This window comes from Plectropomus leopardus, chromosome 18 (genome assembly GCF_008729295.1).
Source record: "Plectropomus leopardus isolate mb chromosome 18, YSFRI_Pleo_2.0, whole genome shotgun sequence".
In the NCBI taxonomy this organism is placed as follows: Eukaryota; Metazoa; Chordata; class Actinopteri; order Perciformes; family Serranidae; genus Plectropomus; species Plectropomus leopardus.
The window spans coordinates 10,616,413-10,644,024 of record NC_056480.1 but is presented as its reverse complement, the minus strand read 5'-3'; the positions used below and the strand labels follow the sequence as shown (position 1 = coordinate 10,644,024).

The 27,612-nt window shown below is 38.0% G+C and overlaps 3 protein-coding genes and 1 pseudogene across 3 annotated transcripts; 3 read left to right on the top strand and 1 right to left on the bottom strand.

Annotated features, from left to right (window-relative positions):
* The first annotated feature begins 938 nt into the window (after positions 1-938).
* Positions 939-8,909, top strand: si:dkey-266f7.9 (uncharacterized protein LOC100006223 homolog). Its single transcript, XM_042507005.1, has 5 exons — positions 939-1,064; positions 4,820-4,860; positions 5,426-5,509; positions 6,576-7,146; positions 8,258-8,909. The coding sequence occupies exons 3-5, from the start codon at positions 5,442-5,444 to the stop codon at positions 8,639-8,641; spliced, it is 1,023 nt and encodes a 340-aa protein (XP_042362939.1). The 5' UTR covers positions 939-1,064; positions 4,820-4,860; positions 5,426-5,441; the 3' UTR covers positions 8,642-8,909.
* Positions 8,910-10,188: 1,279 nt separating this feature from the next.
* On the top strand, positions 10,189-14,696 carry LOC121958041 (annotated as a pseudogene).
* A 1,946-nt stretch (positions 14,697-16,642) lies between these two features.
* mrpl9 (mitochondrial ribosomal protein L9) lies at positions 16,643-20,335 on the top strand. Its single transcript, XM_042506932.1, is given in 9 exon segments — positions 16,643-16,892; positions 18,214-18,373; positions 18,507-18,601; positions 18,603-18,632; positions 18,724-18,777; positions 18,873-18,884; positions 18,886-18,975; positions 19,061-19,144; positions 19,963-20,335. Coding segments are annotated over 9 exon segments (903 nt in total). The 5' UTR covers positions 16,643-16,811; the 3' UTR covers positions 20,260-20,335.
* A 1,672-nt stretch (positions 20,336-22,007) lies between these two features.
* Positions 22,008-26,952, bottom strand: prcc (proline rich mitotic checkpoint control factor). Its single transcript, XM_042506392.1, has 7 exons — positions 26,196-26,952; positions 26,049-26,102; positions 25,241-25,735; positions 24,545-24,637; positions 24,011-24,157; positions 23,551-23,616; positions 22,008-22,469 (listed from the first exon to the last, which is right to left on the bottom strand). The coding sequence occupies exons 1-7, from the start codon at positions 26,490-26,492 to the stop codon at positions 22,383-22,385; spliced, it is 1,239 nt and encodes a 412-aa protein (XP_042362326.1). The 5' UTR covers positions 26,493-26,952; the 3' UTR covers positions 22,008-22,382.
* Between the last annotated feature and the right edge of the window lie 660 nt (positions 26,953-27,612).

Genomic DNA, 27,612 nt, shown 5'->3' with positions numbered 1-27,612 from the left:
TTTTCCTGTGACGTACAGATTCTGCATACATACGGCATCTAACAAAAGAGCTTTACAGTTTGCCTCTGAATGGACAATTTGTAAAGTCTCTTAAACTAAAATATCAATAATTATAACCACAGCAACTATAAGGATATGAGGTGCAACTTAAGTGTGCAAGCAAATATAAACAGAACATGAAATACAGCAAAAAGTTCTGTTCAAAAAATGAAAAACGTTTATTTCCAGAGGCAATGTCACAGAAAACACTGTTTTTATGAGCATTTTTCTTTGAATGGAGAAAATCACAAGTAGTTTAAATAAATCCAAAGCTTTACTGCATGATGATGTACCATCAGGGGTAAGCAAGAAAATATGACGCTGTTATTTTCATTTTTTATTTTTTGTAAATTTGAGAGAAGTGAACCTTTAAAATGCCAGAAAACTTGTGGTAACCTAGGTGCCAAGGAGGGTAATATTCCATAACAAATAAAGTCTACCAACTCATATAAACAAAGAATAAGCTCCTGGCAAATCTGTGTATAGACAAATACAACTTTCATAACCAGAATTTTAGAAATGCCGAGATCATGAGTTCATATTTCCCCAGCACACACACACCCAAAATAAATCTTCTCTGAAACACCAGAATATCATTCTGGTGGATAAATGCTGAAAACCTTTGTTAATATTTTGTTTCTGTTATAATGAGTGGTACAGTACAAGCTACATTTCCCACGGTTTCTCAAAAGCCACAATTTCCCAGCAACAGTTTTAAAGATGACGTCTGTCCTCTCACGCTGCTATGGCCTTAAAGCGTTAGACAAAGATAATCATGGCACCAATTAAAAAAAAAAAAGTGCACCGTACTATACCGTATATGACTGTGAGTTGCTGATTAAATGATTCATTGTTGAACAGCTGATAATATGGACATCTATTATCCACCAATCCTGCAGAACTCCGGTTTTCAACCTTCTCATGCAACTTCCTCTGTATGTCCTCCAAAGTCTTGGTCCACTTCTGAATTTTGTCCTCGTCGTTCCTGGTGACAGCTCTGTAGGCTATGAATGTGGCAAGACAAGGTAAGTCAATTCATATCATGCATTTCATACACAAGGGAAATTTTAAGTGCTTTACTTAATGCTAAGTGCCTTTTGTACCTGAAGAAGCACAAAGCTTTTGAGGATGTCTCGTTTTGGTGCTATCTGGTGGTTGTATTAAGAATTACAACGTAGCACACATTTTGAAGCATCTGACTTTGTTTTAAAAGCCTAATTTATTAAAAAAGTTCTTGCGGCAAAAAATGTTAACAAAATATGAACATTTTAAAAAACAGTTTATTTGCACATTAAGAAAACATACAATGCAATGTTAATATGGAAGACACCAATGTGCATTGCACAAAAAAAAACATTTTAAGCCAAAAAAAAAAAAAAGAAAAAATCACTTCAAGCCTTCTGATTCTAAAATGACCAAAAAACATGTATGCGGTGATCAGTCACTTAAACAAATACTTAAATGCAGTTCTTTGCCCAAGTTTTCCATTGTCTCTCAGTGAACATTAAACCACAGGGGTTTGTAAAAAATGTATAAACCCTGGGCCTTAATAGCTCTTTTTCAAATTAATTCATTAAATTAATTAAAATGAATAAATGTGTCCTTGAATAGCCGTCACATTCACATTTAAAGAGGTTACTTTTGATATTTATTTATATTTTTATACTTTAAATTTTCTCCTGCTGCCTAGATATTGCGTTTTCCTGCACATTAATAAAGACATTTCCATTATAAAATTTCTTTTAATGTGTCTCTCCCCCAATGTTAAAACAAAACCTACACCCTTTGTAGTAGCCAGGGATATTTCCCTTTATGCACCTTTTTTCCCTTACCTGCTGTAATTATTTATTCATCTAAGCCTTTATGTCCCCAACACTTTTCAACACAAAGTCACGTCCTCGTACACAGTCATACATGACCTCCTCAGCATCCGGCACAGCATGGCCCCTGATGTTAAAATAGCATATTGCGATGAATTAACTTTTCTAGAGGTTTTAACAACCCACAATAATCTCATTAATCTGTTTTAAATCATATAACAATATTGGCGATACAGTTACTGACAAGGCAGTGGATATAAATAACTTTAGGCACTCATGGAAACACATTTTTCCATTAACTGTACTTTACTGTACTACTGCTTTATAGAGATGTTGTATATGTGCATTGTTCTGGTAAAAGTCAAGAAAACCACACTTAGTTTTCATCTCTCACCTGAATTCACCTGCCTGATTATTTAATCAAAGCTGCAGGAATTTCAATTCTGTACCCTCCGGATATACAATCTGCACTGACAGCTAACCAAATATTATTCAACAGGACAAGGACAAGTCTCTTATGCAATATTTGTCTTCCCGCGTAGTGATATGAGACCAAACGTGAAAACATCTGCAGGCTTTTCCATGTTCTACATTCACACACACACCAGATACACTCTCCCTGACCCCTCAGAGCTCAGGACCTCACACTGCCTCTGTGTGCGTCGTCCGAGGGATTAATTATTCTGTGGGATGATTGTCCAAAAATGTTCATTTAAAGCACAGTTGTTGTAGGGTGTCGTTCAGAGTAGAGGACCTCTGAGGTGTAGTCCAATAAACATTTGGCAGATAGTCGATCTCATCAGTGGTTGAACAGTAACAGTATGAGACCATTTTAAATATGTACAGTTATTGTGTATTGTGACAGCTGTGTCATGTACCACATGGTGAGGTAACGTCATTTTTGTCTTCATTCAGTCTGCTTATACAAAACTTACAATTAAATTGTTTTAATAACAGATCTGTGCATATTTCGTTCTGCCAGGGTTCATACAATCTGAATGCACAACCACAAATAAGTTAGTTATTAGTTAATGCAATACTTATCGTGCAACGAATGATTGAAACATCAGAGTAATACAAATGCAGAAAATATTTTTTTAAAAAACTGCATTTGGATCATTATGCATGAAACATTTTTTTCATAATGTTATGTTGTTAAGCAAAGCTTGATACATTGTCCATTACCAGAGTAAAGAGGAGAAACTGGAGCACACTGATCAGTTTGTACTGTCTGGTTTGTAAGAGGACATATGTCTCAACAGCAGCTGTGTCATCTTAAGAGTTCGACTGAAGTGCAAGATGATCACTGTGATCTTGTTTCACGCCTTCCTCTGTAGGTTATTCTTTGTCTAATAAGCATCATGTTCAGGATGCTTTTTACCAGATGACGTGAAAAATGTTCTTGTGCTGATCCAAAGATGAAGAAGCCTCCAAACAAGCTACATTTGTGAGAGGTTTTGTGAACACTAGGTTCAAGTCAAACACCATCAGATATTAATATTGGACATAATTTTATGCATGACACCTTGTTTATGTTAAATGCTTAATAAAATAGCCTATTGTATTGTAATGGGCTATTGTCAAAATAGCCTCTTGTATGCAGAAATAGTTATGTAGATCTTGTATTATTATTGTATTATTTTCTTTTTCATTAAAACACAAATTCTCTCTCCTGAAATTCTTACTTTTGTATTGATACACATCTTATCAGTGTTGGGCCTATTTTGGGGCTTTCACGAACTGATAAGAAACGCTGTGGGAAAACATTCATCTGTACTTGATGCAAACAGACGAGCCCTGATGTCAGTGTTGGTGAAAAAGTAGTTACATGTAATTAAATTACAAATTAAATGTAATTGTAATCACTAACAGTTACTGAGAGGGAAAAGTGAATAAATTACAGTTCCTAATCAAAATGTTGGTGATTACAAAAGGGTTACATCTCAATATATTCCTTTTGGGAAAAAGTTAATATGTAGAGTATAACTTTCATTTTGCTGCTTTGCATCTTTTCGCTGTGCCCGATTGTGTTTTTTTGGTATAGACAATGTCCAGACATTATTTAGGAAGGCCAGGCAAGTCAAGTTTATGTATAAAGCTCAATTCAGCGATAAGGCAATTCAAAGCGCTCTACATAAAACATCTAAAGCATCGAGAAATAGTGAAAAAGAATTACATTATAAAAGGACATTTAAAGGCAATTAAAACGCATTTAAAGAGCTAGATAATATAAAATAAAAACAAACATATAATTACTGAGACAGTTAAATACAAAAATAAAAATTTGAATTGGCTGTAAGAAATATTTGATTTAATAAAAGGCAATAAAAGTAGTTCAGAATAATTAAAATATTGACATTACTTGTCACATTTTAACAGGATAACTAGCAATCTGTAAACTATTACATGTCAAAAGTAACCTTAAGACCGCCTGTTGTAACTAAAACAAATTCTTTTTCTGAGGGATTAAGTCATCCTACTGATCAGATTTGTTTTCGTAGTTACAGTCCTTTTAGCCTTTTACTCATAACTGTCTGAACTGAGTTAAGAAGGCGATGTTACAGTACAGCAACCCCAGCATGAACTCAGAGAAACCTTCAACACCGGCCAGAAGCCCAACACTACCCTCACTAATTCATAGGATTTTTTGATTCACTTCCTTGACTTTATTTGTGGATTTTAATCTCTGAACGACAGTAAATGAGGGACGTGATCAGATGAATACGCCTCACACACAAACACACCCCTGTGCTCCCACCCCTGCTCTGTAACGTAGCGCTCAGCTGCTCCTCTATGGTATTTCCCACAATAACATCCCAGGTCGACTCACTGACTCTGTCATTTTGCCTCTGACCCCCTCCGCTCCTCTCTCTCTCTCTCTCTCTCTCTCTCTCTCTCTCTCTCTCTCTCTCTTTCTCTTTTCTCTCTCTCTCTCTCTCTCTCTCTGTCTCTGTCCCCAGAGACCCGGGCCGGACTGAGGACGAACATCTTCTGGTTTCAGGTATGAACTGGAGTGGATAACATCAGGCCATCAGCAGGTTTGACACAGCAGCAGTGGATGGTTTGGTTCAGTTTTGGGATTATAAAGGTTTAAGCCTGCCATTGAAAGGGCCTGGAGGGGTGAGCTGAGGTCGACCTCGAGCTCGGACCACGATCGAATGGTTTCCACTGTTTGTTGGTTTTTATATTGGCTGACATACTTTTGTGATGGGAAAGGGTTTTTTGTTTTTAGTGATTGTTAGCAGGTGTGTGAAAGCCTTGGAGAGAACAAGAGTTTAGGGGATATTTAGTTTTATTATTATCTAATCTGTTTTATTCTTAACAGATATTGAACAAATATTGATTTGTTTAAAGTTATAGCTGCATTGTGTCACTCCGTCATAAGAGTACAGTATATTTTTATTATTGCCTTCATTGTATTGTTTACCATTTTTTTGATAATTTATTAACAGATCTATGATTCTCGGCCAATTAAATAATTATTTATGATCCAATTTTATTCACGTAACATTTTTTTATTGTTGACCTCTTCAGAATTTCATCCCTTTTTCTCTGCTGATCATCAGAACTGATCCGTCAAAAATGAGGAGCATCAGAGGAGGTCCAGGAAAAATGCAGAAGATGATAATCGAGCTGATGGTGCTGGTGGGGTGAGTAAACGCAATCTCTGTGTCTGACTGATAACACATTATTCTTATACACTAAATATCACTGTGTTAATTTTGCATTTAACATACTGAAATATAACTTTTTTTAAAGTTAAGATGCTGTTTCATGCAGCAGCTTAGCTATTGGATCAATAAGGGGAAAAAATGTTAATTACATATGTTATATATGATGTGAAATGTGAAACAAATTAATAAATTCATAAAAATATTTTTTAAAAATCTAAAAAAAAAAAACACACGCAATCTAAGCTGCACAAAAACATATAAAATTGCCTAAAAATAATTAAAAGGATGGATAATGTAGGAAATAAAGTACTTAAGACAGTATAACTTTTACTATCAGGTCGAATGCCAGACTTTTAGTGCACATCATAACAAACTGAGTATTAATATATATATTTGAATTCATGTTTTATGTTTCATATCACATTTTATTTATCATTATGTAAGATTCAAGAAATCCAACAGCTAAGTCAAACCATGCAGCCTGTTAAATTTTCAACTTTATTTTATTAAAACAAATGAAAACATTGTAGTGAGTATTTTTAGCTCCGTTATTGACAGTTAGGGCCCTATCTTACACCTTGCAGAAAGCAGTGCACAGCGTAGTGCAACTGTCATCCCTAGTTTCACACCGACACAGCTGTAATTCACAGACAGAGCTGTTTTTTTTAATTAGCAAGCCCAGATGGGTGTGTAGGTCAGAAAATGAGGTGTGGGCATTGTTGGCAAATTGCTGCTTTAAGGAAGCAGTAAGTAACTGTGCTGTCGACCAAAACAAAGCTGATGATAAGTCACAATGCCAAAGTATTTTCCTGCTATTTATAGGGGACATTATTAAGATAATAAGCTATGGCTACATAAGCAGGTTCACAACGTGCATACACTCTGTTTGTTACGCACAAACAGATGAGCCAATGGGTTGGTGAAATAATACATCTTTATTGAGATAAATATTAATTACATTGTCTAAATTGTGAACGTAGCAGAAAGCAGAGCTGCACAGCTGTAAAGACAAATCCTCTGACAAACTTGTGTTGTTATGTAGACTCATTGGTTTGAGTTACGGTGCCGTTCAGAGACCGGACTATGATGACACGCCCAACCCGGAGTTCTTCAACCCATCCTGGATGGCCAGCATCCCCGATGATCAGCCGCTGTCTGAGGTCACCATGCCTGGGACGCACAACACCATGGCCCTGTACGGCGGTGTGTATGCCGAGTGCCAGACGTGGAGCCTGGCCTCACAGCTTACAGCCGGCGTCCGCTTCCTAGACGTACGGGTCCGTCACGTCAAGGGGAATCTCACCATCCATCATGGGGTGTCCTATCAGCGGGCCCACTTCGGCCACGTGCTGGAGGGTGTGGCTGACTTTCTGGGAGAGTATCCCAGTGAGACAGTGCTGATGCGTGTGAAGGAGGAGTTCAGTGAGACGTATGACATCTACGGTGCCGTGGTGGACTACATCCATCGCTACGCTCACTGGGACCTCCTGTGGCACAGCCGGCTCGTGCCGACCATGGGAGAAGCCAGAGGGAAGCTCATTGTCCTGCAAGACTTTCCTGGGCCGGACCTGGGGATGCGCTATGGTTCCCTGGACATAGCCGATGACTGGAGGGTATGAAAACATGTTATTCAAACTTTCCAAAAATATACATCCTCTATAAGCAGGTTATTAAGCAGTTTTTCAGGTGTCAGACAAAAAATAACAGTCTATAAAACACGTTTTTTAACAACTGTAGTATGTCTCATAAGAGATCCTTGAACATAAAAGCTTAAAAGCTGCTCAGCTCTTTACTCAGTGACCCTGAACTCTGGACTTTATGACTTGATGATAAGCATTTACTTCTGATGCATTACTGTGTGTAGCTTTTTATTGTTTATTGTAATTTTATTATGTGTTTTGTGTGTGATGTGCTTTTTATGTAGTTTTATGTTGCATTGACTGTCTTGTGTCTTCTTTGTATCAGTTAGTATAATGTGCTATTGTGCCTATTGTTTGTCTTATGTGTTTTGTTTTTGTACGATTTAATGTTCTTATGTTATTGTGTTGTGTCTTTGTTCTGACCTGCCGAGGGACTGCAGATGCGAATTAGATCTGCACTATAATCCGGTACGGTGCATCAAATAGTAGCATTTGTGTTTTATAAGGGAAAAAAGTTAACGCCTGCACACTTCATGCCACAAAAGTTTATTGAAGACAATGTTTCCATCCTGCTTGGATCTTTGTCAGGTCAAATGCATTTATGTTTTAAACTGTACATGGTCCCTTTTAAATAAATAAAGATATAATACACACAATCACATGCAGAGACACAGCCAAACACATAATCCCCTCCAGGCTTACACCTGGCTGAGATAACAAAGAGAAAAGAGAGAAAATGAAGCAGAGAAGGTTTCTAGATCTTGTAATACGTTTCAGTTGAGCAGAGAGTAGTATGAGTGAATCATTACATCCTGCTGCCAGCATGTATAAACCGAGGGGAATTAGCTTTGTAGCAAGCATGTAGAGAAGGCCGCAACTACAGCTCGATTAGCAGATATGGTCATCAGAGGGTTAGGATTAAAAATTGTGCCACGTACTTTTGAAAGAGTCCCACAAACCCCCCGTGAACAGGATCAAAACATCTGGCTGTGGCCTGTGGGTGCTCGCATAATAAGCAATTAATTCAAATGTATAAAGAATTTAAATGAGTGATTTTGAGTTATTAAACATTTGTTTCCTGTAGGTACCAACACTTCTGCATGTTGAGGAGAAATGGCAGAGCGTCTATGAACACCTGGAGGCGGCACCTGCAGGAGACAAGGCCCAGATCTTCCTCACCTTCAGCAGTGGAGCTGGTGTGTTCGCGTACCCCAGAGCCGTAGCCCAGCGCATCAACACACAACTGTACGACTACCTGAGGGCCAAGACGGACCTGAACCAACGCCTTGGAATCGTCTGCATGGACTTCCCTGCTGCTCCTATTATGCAGCTGATTATTGATTTCCAACTGAGAGAGGTCGTAAAGAGAAAACAGGCCTTTAACACAGAGCCCAGCCAGGCAAGTTTGAAATATACAATTTCTACACTGAGAAAGAAGATGATGAAACATTTTAATGTTAACGTCTGAGCCAGAATAAAGTTCGAGGGAATCGTAGACTGGTCGATGATTATACGGTTAATGAGGCATCACTATGGACACCAAATACAGCAGCTGTAGCTCGGATTCAATAATTAGGGTTAACTTTACTCATTTACTGTAATAAATATGATTTAAATTATACCTCAGATGGAACTTTAAAATGTGTCATTCACCAAAGATACTAAAAACAAAATAAATGTCACATCAGAACTGGAAACGTGTAGTTGTGCGCAGTAATAAACTGCTGTGGAAGTTGCTTAAGTGTGTCATGCAGTACAGTTTTACCGTATTTCAGTTTCCATTACTGTCTTCACAAAGTTTAAAGCTACCGGACATCTATCCTGTTTTTTATGATGAAATGTTTCAATACAATGGGACGTACATAAAATCCGAGGAGGTAAACATAAGATGCAGACCCTGAAAAAATATGAAAGACGAATATAAAGAAGACAAATGATAAAACAAAAATTAAAAAAGAAATTGAAATAATACATAGACGGAATAACAATGTTTGTTTACAATAACTTTTGGGCCGAAATCCCCTGCATCAAGTACATAAAATGAAATGTTGCTGTCCAAACGGTCTCCCAGTCAGTCGATTTTTAGCTACCAAAAAAATGTTGTATTGGCACTAACATACTGTTCAAGCATGTTGGTGGCGGCCAGCTGACTGACCTTTGCATCACAAACCCACTTCAACTGTCACACCACTGTTTCAAGACACATTTTTACTGAAGCTGATAGCAAATTTTACATTTGATTTATCGTCTTCGCATGGTTAACTGTCACCTTAATTACATTTTACCATTTTAGTTAACAATTCTAAAGGGGCAATCTGTAATTTTTACACATTTAAAAGGGAACTCTGATTTTACACACCAGAGTCTGTTTACACGTCTTGGGGAGTACAACTGCATATGTGAAAAATAAAATTGTATTAAATCTTTTGTGGCTCCAGAGGGAGCTCTGATAAATTGCCCTAGAGGGACAGTTCACCCCAACTTAAAAAATATACACATTTTATCTCTTATTTTGAAGAGCTATTTATTAATATAGGCAGGCATCTTTACAGCCAGTTTCTCCAACACTCTGCAACTCACACCAAAAGAATCTAGACTGATAAATAACGTAATAGTAAGAGGGAATATATGAAGTTTTGATTTGGGGGTGAACTGTCACCTACCATAAGTCTCCATCTGGTTTTGATCCTTCAGTGACACTACAGAAAATATTAAATGACAAAATGTGTTATGCAAGTGCACCCATGTGCACATTTGTATTTAGTATTACACAGATGAGAGCTGATAAAACAGTTTTCCTGTCTGTATCTGCAAGTGCACCACATATTCTTTTCTGTGCAGGAATGCATTAATTGAGCCCTGATGCTGCATCATGCAATCCCATTATGTATTGATTATGTCCAACAAATTGCAAAAAGTGCTGTTTGCAAGAGAAATAGAGGAACATTGTGTGACTGCTGGTTTGTGGCTTAAAACACAGTTTGCATACAGATATATTATATCAGATAACCAATTTTATCATTATTTCCTGCTGGTTAAACACAGAATGAGTTGCGAAACAGTTGTTGAAATGCTTTGGGTTGAAACAAAATGTCTTAACATCCTGCCGAAACAGCGAAGGATGTTAACAGAGTGGACATTTGGTAAGTGACTGACTGACTGACGCTGACTCGTGCACAGCTCTACGCTCATTTAGTGAACACTGGAGGAAGAAAAAAAGGCTTTAAAGTGTCTCCATTCAGAGCAAGACAGGTACGGTACCACACTGCTGCTGCAGCTCCTCTTCCTCTTTATGTTTGTATATAATTGTGACTCGACTCTTACTTTCTTTACTGCAGATATGAACCCGTCTCCAAGTGTCGAAAACAGGCCTCAAAATGCCGTGATGATTTCATCACTTGGTGAGAAGTCTTTTTTAATCCGTCTCATTTGTGTCTGCCTTAATTTATATTTTACTGTTCCTTCATCCTCCCCCTCTTCCTTTCTCGTAGTTGTGCTAAATATTATTTGGTGGATGGTTATGATTGCAGCCGTTGGTGTGGGTGAGTTTATTTTGTTCAATAAGTAATATTTTTGACAGCAAGCTGAATCTTTTTCACCTTAACCCTTTTAAAACTGAAAATTGGTTTGATTTAAGAAAAAAACATAGCAAGAAGGCAATGAGCAACCATAGAAAAATTACCAAAAATGCAAAACAAATAAAGAAATAAAATGAAATCAATTAATAAAGTTAAAAACAAAAATAAGTAAAAGACCTGAAAAAAAGAGCTTACAATTGCAATAATTTCTTAACATTTTTAAACAGGAAATTATGATAAAAAATATATATAGTTTTCCCTAACATTTTTCTTTTTTTTCCCTTTCCATTTTCCCTAGCTTTTAAAAAAAACATAATTTTCTAAATCTACTTATTATTTGCAATTAATGACAATTCTTACCAAGTTGTTTGGTAACAATTGTTACTATTATTAAAAGTTAAACACTAAAGGTAAAAGGTATCTGAGAAGAGCACAAGAAATGTGATGTTGCTCCAGGTTTCAAGCGGGTTAATATTGTTGTTGGGTTTTTTTTCCCGGTTCTTGACTTTAGGAGTGACACATTTAAACAGTTGTCCAGTGCAGCCCAACATCCCCCTCTACCTGATAGTGCTGGGAGCAGGAAGCCTCATCTCGCTGTGTCTGACCTACACCAAGCCCGCCTGGGGGGGACGGCATGGTCTGCCTTCTGTGCTCGGTCTCCATGGCCCTCCTGCACCTCTTCACTTTCGGCTGGTTCATTGCAGGTGGGAGAAGATGTCACAGAGATGTTATGATCATGCCAAGATAAATCCTTTTAGACTCTTCATTCTTGCATGGAGTTAATGTAAAGTTACTAAAGAGTATTTACACACACTCTGTCCTTCAGTAATGATAATGATGATGATACTACTACTACTAACAATAATAATAATAATAATAATAATTATATAAAAGTCCTTCACAGATTACACAACATAATACATCAAATAATCCAGCCCCACCCACCCCAAAAAAGAAGGAAAGAACAAAACAAAATACAACGAAAAACAACAGCAGTAATAACAAACACAGAACAAACCACAGCAAACAAAGTCACAGAAAAGTGATTTTTATGAAAATTATTTTGTAGTGGTGATTTAAAAGAAGTAAGTGAGACTACGAGACAGGTCCAACGTTTTGGGGCCATGACAGCAAAAGCACAGTTTCCTTTTCAAGGTCTCGAGCGAGGGACTGTTAGCAGGTTTCTGTCAAACAATCTGAGATTGCGTGCAGGTACATAATAGTTCACAGATGTATGCTGGTGCTATAGACCATGCAGTGCTTTAAAAGTAATGAGTGAAACCTTAAAATAAATCAAAATTTGAGGTTATGAGTAGTAGAAATTTGAAAACAATTATTGCTACTTTACACTTCTGCTCCTCTACAATCCAAAACATGCAATACTTAGTTTAAAGCCACTTAAAACATAATCTTATATGTAAAGTCAAGTTTTCAATAACTTTAAATTTCAACACTCAAAACAAATATCCTTAAGATTTTCATAAACTTGGACAGGTCTGATTGCAGCAGCAGCGCATGACAGGAACGCTCTCGAGGTTGGTGGTTATTGGTTACTTTGGAAAGGAGCGCCCACTGCTCTGAGTGGCTAAATACCGGTTTTTGAAAGCAGATAACAGGAAACCAAGATGAGCTTCATTCGTGTTATGACACGAACAATAGTTATCTTGTGTAGACGTGTGCATGGGCCGATTATGAGACAGTGGGCTGCTGGATACAGGCATGCAGAAGGCCCCACTACCTCTCCTACATAGGAGACACAGATGTAATAGCTATTCTGCCTCTCTTTGTAGTTGTTTTATGCCTTTTAGTAGTCATTCTGAGTCTCTTTACAGCTGTTTTGTGTCTCTTTGAAGACATTTTATGTCTCTGTACTTGCTTTGTGTCTCTTTTTAGTTACATTGCGTTTCTTATTCAGTCATTTTGTGTCCCTTAGTGGTTGTTTTTCTCCTTTTTGTAGCATTTTGAGTCTCACTGTGAGTTTTTGCAGGTGACTTGTGGATATTTGCTTGAGGTAATTCGAGCACATACTGTATATTCCAAATATTAATATACATTAAGGCTGGTCCTTCATTCATAGAGAGCCAGGTTGAAATTTTTTAACAAAATACTGTTGCTGTTGAAGTAAGATTCCACATCTGCTGATAAGCCAGTTGTTGCAAATCACTTAATTGGATGCACTGCACAGGGCACAAATTACAAGTCAATGTAACGAAGGCCACAAAGGACACAGGTAAGTTTGCCCCACTTGTTTCATCACAAAATATGCTTAAGAAAATACGAATGTGATGAAAGTAAGTTAGATCTTACAGACAACCAAATGCATTGTCATGATTTCACAAACAGGACAGTACAGTGGTCCAGTAATGAGTCAGCATTTTTGCACACCCAGTTCCTGTGTCTCAAAGTCAGTTTTTCTTTGTGTGTGTTTTTTTAGGTCAGATGCCTGAAATAAGGTCTGTGGTTAACACAAGTTTCTTTGAAGCCTTGTCTTAAAAAAGCAGTTGCTAACCAAACCATAATTGAAACTACGGAAAGTCATCACCCCAAACCTGGCTTTACAACTTTCATGTGGTGGCACCATTAAGTCAGCGACCGTGGTGTGGTGCACAGCCTATAAGCTTTTTACTTCTGGTGATTGCATTTAGGCTTCAAAAATCCTAAAATGGCGTCAATTTGTGAAGCTTATCTTGCTAAACAAAACGTGCAAGTGTCATAAACTTAGAGCTTATTTTCTGCAATGATCCAAAAATCCAATGAAAAAATCCCATCAGCTTTTGACGAAGAAACCGGAACGACTTCCACCTTAGTGTGCAGAAAAACGTCATCCCTGGAGCACGCTATACAGCAGTCAGTAGTTTCTGGGTGTTCCCGTCATGCGTGATAGAAAGTCTTCCCTCCTCTACTGTCCAATCTGCCTCATCAGGACTGTGTGTGTGTGGTTTGATTGGATTTGACTGACAGTGACCAAAAACCCACCATCTCTTATCCATAGATTAATGTCTATGCTCTAATCACATTCAGATTGAAATGTTGCTGAAAACGGATATATATATATTTTTTTTTATCTCAAACCAGTAAAAACAGCACAGACAGAAAACTCTCAAATGAAACAACTTTGTGTTCATGTTGGACCCCGTCGCTCAAAATAAAAAGCTGATTGAAAGAATATGTTTTCAGGGCCTTTACGATCACTTTAGTGTGTAGTTTTTTGGGTTTTTTTTTAAATTTACTGTTAATAGTGCATAGCATAAATTGAATCAAAAAAAGAATTAAAAGAAAATCTATGAAAGAGAGAAAATAGATCAAATAGAGTACAGTGAAATAATGATTATAAAAAAATATGTAATAGTAATTTAAGAAGGGTGATGGATACAATTTTAACTCTTGTGAGAAGATTTCACAGAATTACAGTAAAGTTTTGTGTGTAGATTTAATTTTAAATTGTTCTGAAATGTTCCCCTGTAGGCACTATCTGGGTTTATCCTGTATATCCTCCCGACTACTCATCTGGAGCACGGTTCTGTCAAAAGACAACCTACCAGTTTGCCTTCGTTGTCACCACTCTGGTTTGGGTCGCCGTGAGTCTCGTGTTTGTCTGTGGATGTTGTGTCGCTCTGCTGGCGTGCTGTGGGGTTGCAATCATTGGACGCAGATTAATACCCAGCCGCTACTCTTTCTATGGTGCGATAAGTGATTCACAAGAAGCCACAGCTGGTGATGTGTGATTTTTGACTTTTGTTCATGTCTTCACATGTCTGATGATTTTACAGTTGGTTTGACAGGAGTGAAACTCCAAACATTATTTTTTTGTGGTTGTTTTTATAGCTGCACAGTAGGTATTAAGATTGAGGGCAGCTACAAGTGGAATTATTATGGCAGCTCTCAAAACTGTAGAAACAAGGTGCTTTATTTTGAGACTTTTTGAAATCTGGGTTAGCATCTAGGTTTTTTGGGGTTTTTTTTTGCTGCATTCAGACACTTTTCACAAGCTATTTGACTTCTTGGCTTCTTTTAAAAAACATGGGGAAAGAAATGTCCAACTAATTGCAAGAAATTAGTAAAAAGGTGACAAGAAAATTACTGAAGATAGTTTTAAAAAGAGGGCTATTAGAAAAAGACCCCCCCCCCCCCCCCCCCAAAAAAAATAATACTCATAGCATGTATAAAATAAATACTTTTTTCAGGGTCAGTTGCACTTTTCTTTTTTGATTATTTCATGGTAACTTTTTTTTTTTTTTTGCTGTTTTTTGGGCCATGTCTTGTTAAGTTGCTCCTGTATTGTTACAAAAAAATCCAAAACAAACTGCTCATGTTTCAAAGGGTTAAGTCACATTTTTGCAATATTTTGCTAATTTTGTTTTTCAGTCACAGAGCCTAATATGCTGAGCTGAGGCAGCTCTGTCCAGATAAATTCAACAGTCGACATTCTTGACAAGGCGTGTAGTCAAATGAACAGCACCGTCATTTCTTGTGCTTCCTGTTGACACCATTTGAGCACATAGAAGAGAAGTTGTTAGATAATTTGGTGGCAGCAAATACTGATTCAGCATTAAGATAGCGAATACATTTGCACTGATAGTGTGTTTTTATATCCTGCTCTGCTGTGTGCATGATACATGTTTTTGCAGTGGAATAACTTGTGCACGACTTGAAGATGCTGTTACAACAATGAATTGTTGAGTATCGTGTGAAAATAAAAATGTAATGTTGTTTGCATGATTTAATTGTGTAACGTTTCTATTTTCCACATAACTGATGTTTTTAATGAATCCTGTTTTACATATTAAGCACTCAGGGACTGTTTCTTGTCTCTTGTCTCTCTCTAAATGACCTGTAAAAAGTGACTAAAAATCGTGAGAATTTTGTAACATGACTTTAAATATGTAATTATTATATTATTATATTGTTTTTAACAATGTTTACCCACCCCCCCAGTTTTCCCCTTTAAAAAAGGAAAAAAAAAAAATCAGAATCTCCTATTTCTTGCAACATTTCTAGCTTATTGCCTTTACCCCATGTTTTTTTGAAAGAAATTGCACCAATTTGTTTAGAGTCCAAAGGTTCGAATACTTAAATTAAAAGAAATAAACCTTTAAGCATCATAGAAAACTATGATGAAGAGATAAAGAAAGAAAAAAGACAAGATAGGCCTACTCAAAGCTTATTGGTTGTGTTTTTTTAAATTTCATTTTTTATTAAATTGTACAAATGAATTGCCTTTATAATGTTATTCACTTAGATTCAAAACAACAACACAATATACGTTTTGATCAAAGATTGAACCGAATAACCGAATACTTTTTTTCCCCCCAACTTTATTGAACTTGACAATAATTACAAATTCCAGTAAGAATCTCCGCTATGTCTTCTTACATAAACATAAACAAGTGCAAGGCAAATAAAATTATGTATATTAACCATGACATATTAGAAAATAACATAAAATAGATAATAAACTAAATAACTAAATAATACAGGCAGTCCATCTTTTGCCACGAGACAGTCCTTCTTCCCATTTCATTCACAGTTCAAACACATGAAAGTGCTGCTTAAGGACACTTTAACACATGAAGACATTTCCATTACAGTCAGTTAAAGCATTAAAAGTTGTGACAGGTTGTTGCAAAGTTCTTCTATTGTCCATATTTTTCAACTAAAAGTACTAGAGAGGAAAATAAGGTTTTTAATTCATTTTTAAAAGATATTAGTGAAGGTCTTTGATTTTTCCATTTACATGTATGTATATGTTATTTTCCCATAATCATGATAATCGAATAACCGAATACGGTTGGTTGTGATAAAGTTTAAACTACAAAGACTTTTAACTCAGGCGTTTTTCTGGACTGCTATTTTACCATGTGGGGTCCTTTTACATCACAGCCCAACGCTAGTTAGCTGTTAGCCTACAGGCTAACTAACATGCTGCAGTTATCTCAGCAGTGACTGAGAAGTAATTTAAATTACCGTCGGAGGAGTTTAAGCTCAAAACAGCATTGGACTTTTTTTTTATTGATTTATCAGGATAAAGTTGTTGTTGGTGGGTTCCGGTGTTTGGTGAAGATGTGGAGCTCAGGCCGCCGTGTCCTTCAGGAGCTGCTGGTCCTGCCGGCTGTCCGGAGCTTCTCCCTCAGCTCTGCTCAGGTCTGCTGCTCATCAGCAAAATATACACAATCTGCCTCTGTTAGCGCTCACATTATGGCAAAATTATAAATAATTGTCGGTGTTTGAAGCCGCTGTAACTCAGGATACTTAGTGTACTTTACAGCGTCGAGTCACTGTTACGTCATTGCTTCTGATTTAAAAAGGTGTTTGTCAGACAGGTGTTACTTTGGTTAGTAGTTTGGCTCAGTGTTCAATATAACATTTACCTGGACAGTCACCTTATCGGCAGTTTTCGGCTGTCAAAAAATATCTTTGAAAAATATAACCTAATATATATATATATATATATATATATATATATATATATATATATATATACAAACATACCTGCATGGTGAAATAATATATTGAATGTGTTCCACTTCAAAAAGGTTTGTTTTTACAACATTTAATATAAATAATCTAATCTAACTTCTAATTGGACAATCAACAGTTTTCAGCTCTCAAAAAATATCTTTGAAAAATATATCCTATGATCTGTGTGTGTGTGTGTGTGTGTGTGTGTGTGTGTGTGTGTGTGTGTGTGAACAACATATGTACCTTTATGATGATATAATATGTTGAATTTGTTCCACTTCAAAAAGGTTTGTTTTACAATATTTTACATGAATAATCCAAATTTGTAATTGGACAATCAACAGTTTTTTGACTTGAAAAATATCTTTGAAAAATATAATCTATGATATGTATACATATATATGTATATATGTAAACAATATACCTTTACGATGATATAATATGTTGAATGTGTTCCACTACAAAAAGGGTTGTTTTTACAACATTTTACATGACTAATCCAAATTTGTAATTGGACAATCGACGGTTTTTTTGACTCTTGAAAAATATCTTTAAAAAATGTAACCTTTGATATGTATACATACACACACACACACACACACACACACATTGATATAATATCTTGTAAAAGGGTTGTTTTTACAACATGTAACATTAATAATCTAAATTTTCAATAGGACAAAAAAAAAGAAATCATGTTTATGTTACACTAAACGTTTGGGCAAAACAAAATTGTCCTTCAGTTTTGGTTACAAGGACATTGGTCTTAAACTGAATTGTGAAGTGTCATAAAAAGTCTTAAATCTTCCTTGCCTTATCTGCACAAACCCTTATAAACATGTTGTTTAAATTAATTGTTACAATGCTTAAAAGTTGTATTTATTTATTTGTTTTGCCACACACAGGCTATACCACCAGATTAGTGGACCCAAAGATGTTCATAAAAAAAATGAAAAAAAGAAATGACAGTTGATTTAAAAGTTTGAGTTTGATGTTTGCACAGAACACGGTGGTGGTGGAGCGATGGTGGAAGGTGCCTTTATCGAAAATCGGCAGTCCGCCGAGGCTTCACCCTCGAAGACACCGAATCTACAAGCTGGTTGAAGACACCAAACACTCTCCCAACGAGAAGATGGAGCTCATCCTGACTCAGACTGTACCCAGTGAGTATCCACAGCGCTCTCAACACATAAAACTCAGCTGTCAGAGTTGTCACAAGAAGTAAAAACCCACATTTAAATATTTCTCTGCACCAGTGAAACTCTTTACGTTATAAAAATAACTTTGTGCCGACAGGGCTCGGTGGGCGAGGAGAAACTGTGCTTGTTAAAAAGTCTATCGGCAGAAATAAGCTGCTGCCCCAAGGCCTCGCAGTGTATCCTTCGCCGGAGAAACAAAGAGATGTTTGCCGAGGAGACGAGAGTGTGTACTCTGTTTTAATACTGTCATTTATTTCCCCGCATATTAGACAGAAGTGTCGAGCTGTTAATCATTGTTTACTTTTTACCAACAGCTTCTGCGTGAGGGGAAACCAGAGGATAGAATCCAAACACGCACCGGACTATTGGTGAGTTATTTAAAAGCATTTCTTTTTTTTCACAGATTGTGTTCACTACTCAGATCCTGTGTTTTCTGACTTTTTTATTTTATTTTTTTTCACAGACAGTGGAGCTCCTTAAAAAAAACCCAGGTGAAGATACAGAAAGTACCCACAGATGAATTCCAGGTCACTAAAGAGGTCGTCTGCCGACACTTTCAGAAGCGGGTACGGATGTTTTTGTCTCTGTCTTTTCTATTCACATTTTCCTGTTTGGCATGAATTTAGTGCTAAATTAAAACTTTTCTTTTAGCTGGGAATCGTCGTGCCAACTCATGCACTGACTCTCCCATCCGAGTCAATCAAGGACTTGGGTGACTACTGGTGTGAAGTTACGGTAAGAAATGTTCTTTTTCAGTGCATCACAGTATGGCTGCTCAGTGTGTATATATATATATATATATATATATATATATATATATATATATAATCATCATTCATGTGATGTCAACTTGTGTGATAAACATATTGCAAAAGACTGCAATATTGCACTCAGGTGTTTCTTTGAGTTAGTTTGAGTATCAGTAGGAAACCTTAAAAGGTAACTCAAATTTTCTTTTTTTACTGGGGCCTTTTTGTACAGTTCAACGTTCATTTTGTTCAGTGAAGGAATGTTATAAGTAATTTTTTCATTTTAAATTTGTTGTATTTTAGCAGTATGCTGAAAGCAGCAGAAAACTGAGCAAACTTTAGTCTGTTTATCGTTATTAATATTGTTTTCACGATTTTCAGTGTTAGTGTATATTTTCCTCAAGCGTGCAGCTTTACACCACATGCATCTTTTTATCAAACATTTGCAGCACGTGGGTCCATGCCACTGATCCATTTTTAATAATTAGGAATTGATTAAAAATGTTCATAGTGTTAAAGTGAAAAGGTTTTTTTTTTTTTACATTGTGGTACTGCATGTTGCAAGACAATAATTGATATTATTGCAAAGTGCAGCAGTCACAAATAGTAAATACAAAATATTTTCAGTTGAGAATTACCTTGAATCTGAACCTTTTGTTAGGATTTCTCCACTATACCTCCAGAACATTTCTTCATGTCGCTCTTCAACACCTAAAAATAATTAAAAACCTCATCAACCAAAAGCAGCCTAAGGCTGTCCCTCCTCCAAAGGCCCGACTGCTTATTCGTGTTTTTATCCTCCAGGTTAATGGAATAGATACAGTACGCATGCCCATGTCGGTGGTACCATATGAGGACCCGTCTGCAAGTTACCAGCGACAGTTGAAGGCTCAAAGGCTGCAGCAGGAGCAGGCGGCCGCAGAAACTTCAGAAGCTGCTGCTGAGGAGGCAGATTGTGATGCTGAAGCAGGTAAAGACTCTGTGAGTCAAGTTAGCGAAGCTGCAGACTCAGCAGGAGTCTCTGCTGAAGAAACTGCAACAAGCACACAAACCAGTCAAGACACAACAGCTCCACCAAGTGACAGCCCGAAAAAAGATTAAAGGACTCCAAATGAAGATGTGCATAGAAGTACAGTGGATATTGTTTACCTGTAATACATATTGTACATGCATAAAATCCATTGTTTGCGTGATTATTAAATTAATTCTTTAAATGCTGAGGAACTATCAAACATTACATGTGAAATCTTTAACACCTGCAACATCGTGATGTCAGAAATTAAAAAACTACCCAGTTGTATTCAGAAGTATGGAGCCGGGAAAGGAAAATATATTTATTCATTAATCATTAGGAAAGGAAAAGTTTTATTAGTTTATGATTAATTTTAACTGCACAGCACGCGTAACAACAAGGATTTTTCCCAGCATGCCTTCAAACATGTTGGTCACTGAATTTGGACTGTTAGCTCCTAATACAGTTGAAAGCTGCGTACTTTTTTACCTGAAACCTGCTGAGGTCAAAGTTAGATTTTGTCCAAAGGAGACAATAATGGAATTAAGCAAGGAGTGCTGTAAGTGTCAAATCCCCTTTACGCTGTCTGTTCAAAGAGGGAATTTTTTTTGTACCATTAAGCCGCCTCGCTGTTGTGTATATACAAGGGTACAGTCTCAGGATGGGAAAACAACTGTTTTGCCTTTAAGGTGCCATGAGAGGTAGTAACAGGGCCTAAATGGTGTCTATCAGAAGGACAGCCGGCATGACGCGACCATAGGCAAGACGGGTGTGACGTTTTGACGACATGCTATGCACGTGACTCCGTGTGGGAGATTTAAAAAGCAGCTTCTAGCAGTTAGCAGCTAAGTCAAAGAAGAGCAGCAGCCAAAAATGTCTGCATATTAGGAAAACAATGATATCGGAGAGCTCCTTAACCTCCGTGCAGAGGACGAAATCAGCCGCCATAGAACACAGATGGCACGATTGTTATTGCCAATTTATGCTGTTGTTATTGTTTCTAAAGTGCTGCTGATGCGTGTTATATGTCACACCAGAGGTTGACGCTGTTAAATGTCATGCCTCTTGTGGTTCCGTGATGCCAGCATGCTGTCTAAAATCACACACTGGAGTGAAGTGATGCTGTCGTCATTTGTTCTGTCAAATTAAAAGGTTTGTAACGTGTAAAAATCTCTGTGTAAAAATAGCTTCACACCGAGCCATTAGTCCGCCATCACTGAGCGTTTGTTGCCTTAATTTTTGCGATGCGTCCCACACCGCTGGCGAGAGTTGGGCCTTGTCGGCTTATGTTTTTAGGCTGATTCAGCATGTTGAATCAGGTACAGTGGAGCCTGTCGTTGAAGGAAAACCCCTCTGATGGCATTTCAGCTCAGAGCATGAGAAAAGAGGTTTCGGTTCTCCGGCCTGATGCCTAAAGAAACAGCTGAGAGTAAAATGCAAGTTTGGTTCTCTGGCAGTTCATGTAAAACATCTTTAAAAAAAAAAAGGATTTAATGTTCACAATTTTGCTGAGTTTTCAATTTTAGAATGTGAATTAAAAAATTAGGGACGAAATAAAAGCAACGTGAACTATTTTTAGATATTTATTTAATTGTGAGCAGCATGTTTTCCAACATCTTTTTTTTTTTTTTTTTTAAATTAAAAAATCACTGATTCAGCGTATAAATATGGAACGTGCCACAGCTTTCTGCTGACTGGTTCATTTCTAAATATCAACAGCAGCATTTTGACCAACATTTGTGTGATTGCCAGAGATCCAAACCTGACTCATACAATCTTTGTCACAAGTGAAAAGGAGTCGCATCAACTTTCTCTGACGAACGGGACACATACACACTGAAAGGAAAACATTTATAATAGCATCTTAAGGGTCACGTTACATCGTCTCTGCCACAGGTACCTTAAAAACACAGTTATATTGTTATTTGTAGGTACAGAGCCTATATTTACTGTAAATTACTGTGAAAGGAAGTTTAGAGACTGTGGCTGAAGTAACACTTTATGGAACATTTGACCAAAATATCTACTGAATAATAACAATTCAACACAAATACAGGAAGGAGGGCAGGGGGAAAAAACTCTTATAAAGGTGTGTATAGTTTCTTCCCACACACAAGTTTTCCCTTTGTGGGGGGGGGGGGTGTCTGGAAAGCTCTACTCTAGTTTCTGATGCAGGGTTTCCACATGCCACCAAGAGTCCACAGTCTGATATTTAGAAACCGTATTTGGCCTGCGTCTGTCTGCGGGATAGCTTGTTATCTGCCCAGCTGTTCTTCAGCTCCAACTCACGTTCCTTCGCCTGAGAAAGAAGAAAATCAAGTAATATATTTAGAGGGGGAAAAAAATAATATAAAATATAATATTCATGATATTTATAAATTTCAAATATTATTACTTTGTTTTTGAAATGGCATTACATTTGGTTAAATGTGCATTGTGACTTGTTTTGGACTTGAAACTCAAAGAACTTGAGTGCTAAGATTTGAGACTTACTTGTGACTTGCAAAACAATAACTTGGTGCCACCTCTGGTACAGATATGTAAGTCTAATTATAGAGGTCAGACTACCTGAGATAACATTGGAAACCCTGCTTTAAAAAGAGCCAAAAGTATTTAGTGAGAAAACACAAAAATATGAGTTCTACTTAACCGTTTAAACAATAAAAATAAATCCACACTCTGTGCACTGATCCCAATTTTGAATACCATCCAGGGTGTGTAAAAATAAAACACCGCCCAACATGACCACAGAGCCAATTACTCTGAACGATAAACAAGAACCTGCATGCAAAGTTAAAGAGAAATTTGGCCACTATTTTTAGCTTGTTTGAACGCCTTGTGTAGGCATCGCCATCTGGCAGCTAACTGTCTAAACCGTAGGCACACAGCAGGCAGCACAACGCTTGATATTCGCTCTGTCCAAACAAGCGCGGTGACCAACAGCTTGGAGCTAAATCTGTGCAGACATGTCACACCGGGAGTGCAGACTCTTGGCATGTTGGTACAGAAACACTCTGCTCCGAATCACCTTCAAAACTGACAAAACATTTTTTTTGCCCATTTACCTTCGTTACAATATATTCTATTTGTGTTCGGTGACATTTTTTATGATCTTTTTTTTTTTTTTTTGACATCTTTTGTACAGCATATTTAAATAAACAGGCTAGTTTGGTAACATCATTGAATTTAGCTGAACTCTGAATCCCTCCCAGTTAAATCTTGTGATATTTTAGTGTCAGAACATCTATAATGTAGCATTTCAAGGACTACACTGACTTTTGGGTTTGCACAGACGTCCTGCTGAACCCTGACAAAGCAGATCACAGAATTTTGCAATGCAAAAACGCGGTAAGTATAATTTACGCTTCAGACGAACTCACCTGGTGAATGAGATATGTTATCTGATGCTTGCGTCGCTGTTGCCCTGTGGGCTGTTCCCCTTTTTTCTGCAGAAATGAAAAAAGATGTTACATGAAGTGCCATCAGGACATTTTCTGACTTCTCGTGTTGTTTGACGAGTCATTTTTGTTAAAGCTCTGTAAGTCATGAGTCAAATAACCAAAACTGTATTCTTCTTGTGAGTGTTCACATTTAAGAAATAAGAATCCTGTCTGTTGAATCAGGCCATGAAATATTTTTCAGCTCTACCACATCAAACATTTTATAGCTGGAGGGCTGCAGGTGTTACCAGTCTCAGCTGAGTGTACATCTTCAGTGCGCAAAAGCACACATCCTTCCACTTTCCTAAAGCTGAAAAAAAATCTGAACGTAAACGCGAGCACCACTTTTTCACCCAACCCTGCCAATTCTAATCCCCCAGTAGAGATCTAGTCGGGTCACCTTGCTGAAGGACTGACGGGTCTGCTTCTCCTCTGTCATGCTCTTGGTCATCCACTGCTGGTTGCCACTCAGCTGGTCATCCCCTTTGATTTCCAGGAACTTCACCTCCTCTTTGCCTCTATTCCGTTTCCCCTGCAGCCGCATGAACTGAAACACCGGAAGAAAACGCTTACATCAGTTAAACGTTTTAAACTTGGCTGATTGCAGCTGCAAAATTATCAAGAGTTAACCCTACAAAGCGCTCAGTTCCCTCGTCTTAAAGCTAGCAGGTTTTTGGTTAGATTTTTACATCTGCTGATTGAGTTGGCGCTTCAAACCATTATCTTACTAAACACAAAATGTAAATGTCAAAAATGTTTGTTTGCCACAGACTTTATTTTCTGCAAAAATCCAAAATCCAATACAAAAATCCCACAAGCCTTTTGATGAGGGAACCGGAGCGATGAAAAACATCCCTGCAGCACTCTATTAACTAAGCACAAAGCAAGTTCTATATCAAAACAATAGAGGGAGAGGAAGCAGCAAACTTCTTACTGCTTCATCATCAAACATGGCGGAGTTTCCAGGCTCTTCAGCTTCTGCCAATCCGACGTCAGGGTCTCCATAGTATGGCTCATTATAATATCCCTGCCAGAGGAGACAAAAGTTTGTGATGTCACTTAAATTCATGTCCCATAATAGCTGGTTTATATAGCTTGAGTTGATCATCAGACTGCTCTTATCTTTTATTTGCGTATGCAGGCCTCTGGCTGAGAGCAGTTAGCTGACTCTGGATACTGATCTAACCCATCTTGACACTGTGCATGGTTAATGTTTATGAATGGCAAAACAAGGATGTCACTGCAAAAACTGGACACACCTGAGACTATAAAGACAATTAAGTGGCTCTGTGAGCTCTATGTATATTTTTGGTTGTATTATTTATGGATGTTTTGGTGCTCTCGTTGCATTTGTGAACATGTGACATTTATACTGTCAGCAGTATCTGTAGCACGTGGCTGGATCGTGCAAGTGCATGCATGCCTTTCCTAAAGTGAAGGCTTCCTGAGGTTTTCCATGACTCTACTTATGAGCTGAATTAAAATCTCCAGCTTTTACAAGAGGACTGACCTTGAAGTGGATTGGCTTTTGTCAGCTCCTTAAATAATCCAGTTAATGCAACTACTCAAGTGCATATTCAGCACAAGTAGAATAACATGCAGGATGAGCTACATCATGAATCGTGATTACCTGAGGGAGAGCTTCTGGGCCTGGCAAGGGCTGCTGATACTGCGGATATTGACCTCCCCATGGACCAGCTCCCTCATGGTTACCTCCGAAGTCGAGAGGGGCGTCTGACTGACCCGGCTCATCGGCAGGTGCAAGAGGAAAAGGGAGAGGAAGAGGCTCTACTGGGGGTCCTGGCTCAGGGTCTAAGCTTGGGACGACTGCAGGGAGAGGCTGGGAGCTCTCGCCCAGAGAAAAGTAGTTCTGTGGGGTTATGTCCTCCTCGTTATCCTGGTCGTCAGTGGCTATTTGTCTGGCCAGCTGCAGGGCGGCGGACTTTGCCGCGGCTTTAATAGCAGAGGGAGATGCACTAGAACCAAGCAGACCCTGAGCAGGCGTTCCAGGTTTGGGTTTTTTGGGCTCTTGACGCTTGGTGAGTGTGTGAGGAATCAAGGGTCTGTCAGTCTCCTTCACTATCAGGTTTTTGGGTTGCGGTAGAAGGGAGGACAGGCCTGAACCCTGAAACAGAGGAGAGATACGAATGAAAAGAGGCAGTGCCAGTGCAGGCAGCTACGCACATCACATGTATACAATCACATAATATCATAATGTGAAGTCACATGACAGCTGAATTATTCCTGTAATGTTTAGGTTATGGAGATGAGGCAGCATTTTACTCTGTCTGTCTGTGTGATCTCCAATCTGAGTTTTATTAGTAATTTATTTAAAAACAGGTTTGAGTGTTCCTCAAACCTTACTGAATAAATTTAACTGAGGAAATAAAAACTTCAGGTGACAGTGAATGTAACAGCACACGGTGAGATTTTATTACCTGAGGGTGTAGTTTCTTCTTTGCTGGTTCATCATCATCATCATCAGAGTCTGACTGTGGACATGAAATACACAAACTGTGAATTACAACCTGATTACACACCACAGGCGCTACACTGCGTTAAAGCAAAGTGCTGATACAACTCACATCCCGTCTCTGGATCTGTGGCACGGTGATCTTGACAGGCTCTGTTCGCTTCCTCGGCTTGGGCAGACTGGATAATATGCCTCCTTTAGATGGCTGAAGATCCAGGTCATCGTTTGACGTGATGTCCCGATTGGTTTTTGTCTCATTTCTTGGTTCACCGGGTCCTCCTGGCTGCTTTTTAGGGGCCGGCAGAAGTGAGAAGAGCCCCCCTGAGCTGACTTTGCTCTCCGGTGCTGCAGAGGTTGAGGTCTCTTCTGAGTCACTGTCATCACTGCTGCCGTAGGCGACTAAAGACATGTTTGCTGGTGCTGTTAAAGGTTATTAATCTGCAGGAAGTCGTGGACATGGATAACTGCTTCTCCTTGGTTTGGCCTCAAAAAGCTGCACTCACACTTTCCGACGAGCTTACTTCAATTAAAGGTACGCTAATTTTTGATAATTATAGCCAGGAAGATAATGGAATAATTCCCAGTGGAGCTGTAGTGTCAGGAAAATAAAAAAGGGGCCTCACAGTGAGGTCGTTAAATCAAAGGACTGTCCCAACTTCACAGCGCTAGCTAACGTTAGCTAGGCCGCCGCGGAAAATGATATAAACTACCCGGAAGTTTCCTGCTTTGTCAAACTAAATTCGTTTCTGATCTGTTACTGCACATAATAAGACAGCGGCTGATGCAGCAGCTGTGATTTACACCGCAGAAAATGAGCTTTTTAGTCCCGACACTCATCAAAACATTCGCCTCGACCATTCATGATTGAAGAAACGTGAACTGCGCAGCTTTTTGCGCAGCCTTCTTCTTCTTCTTCGGTTTGTTTTCTGTTGGTAAACAACTTGAGAGCACTAACGCCCCCATCGAACAGAGTACGTATACACATCTAATTATATATCTAAAATAAATAAATACAAATCTCTTGCCGTTGTTACACCGAATTTATGGGTTTTAATCATAGACTCTAGATAAAGATTTTTCTATGGAGATATAAAGATAAAGATGTTTATATATAGTCTATTGTTTTAATAAACATGGTCGAGACTCCATTCTGTCTATTCTAAAATGAAAAACGTGCACATGGCGAGTGGATTATATTTTCTTAATAATTATTTAAATAGATAAATACAGATGTTATTAGTTTTACAGGTTTCGATAATGACAGAGTGAGGAGTGTCTTCACAATTGGGATTACAGTGTAAAGTTGCAAAGCTGTAGATCACACAGGTGATTTGTGAATTTTCAGAGTTTTGAACTTTAAAGAGTTGCTCACCATCAGGACTATAGGCCCCCGATTCCAGGGGACATGACCTATGTGCCAAGGTATTTTCATTTATAGGAGGTTAGATTGACAAACCAGAGTCAGAGCTGCTCTGCCCCAAAAACAGAAGGCTTAATTGCAGTTTCATCAGAGAGACAAATCAAGATAA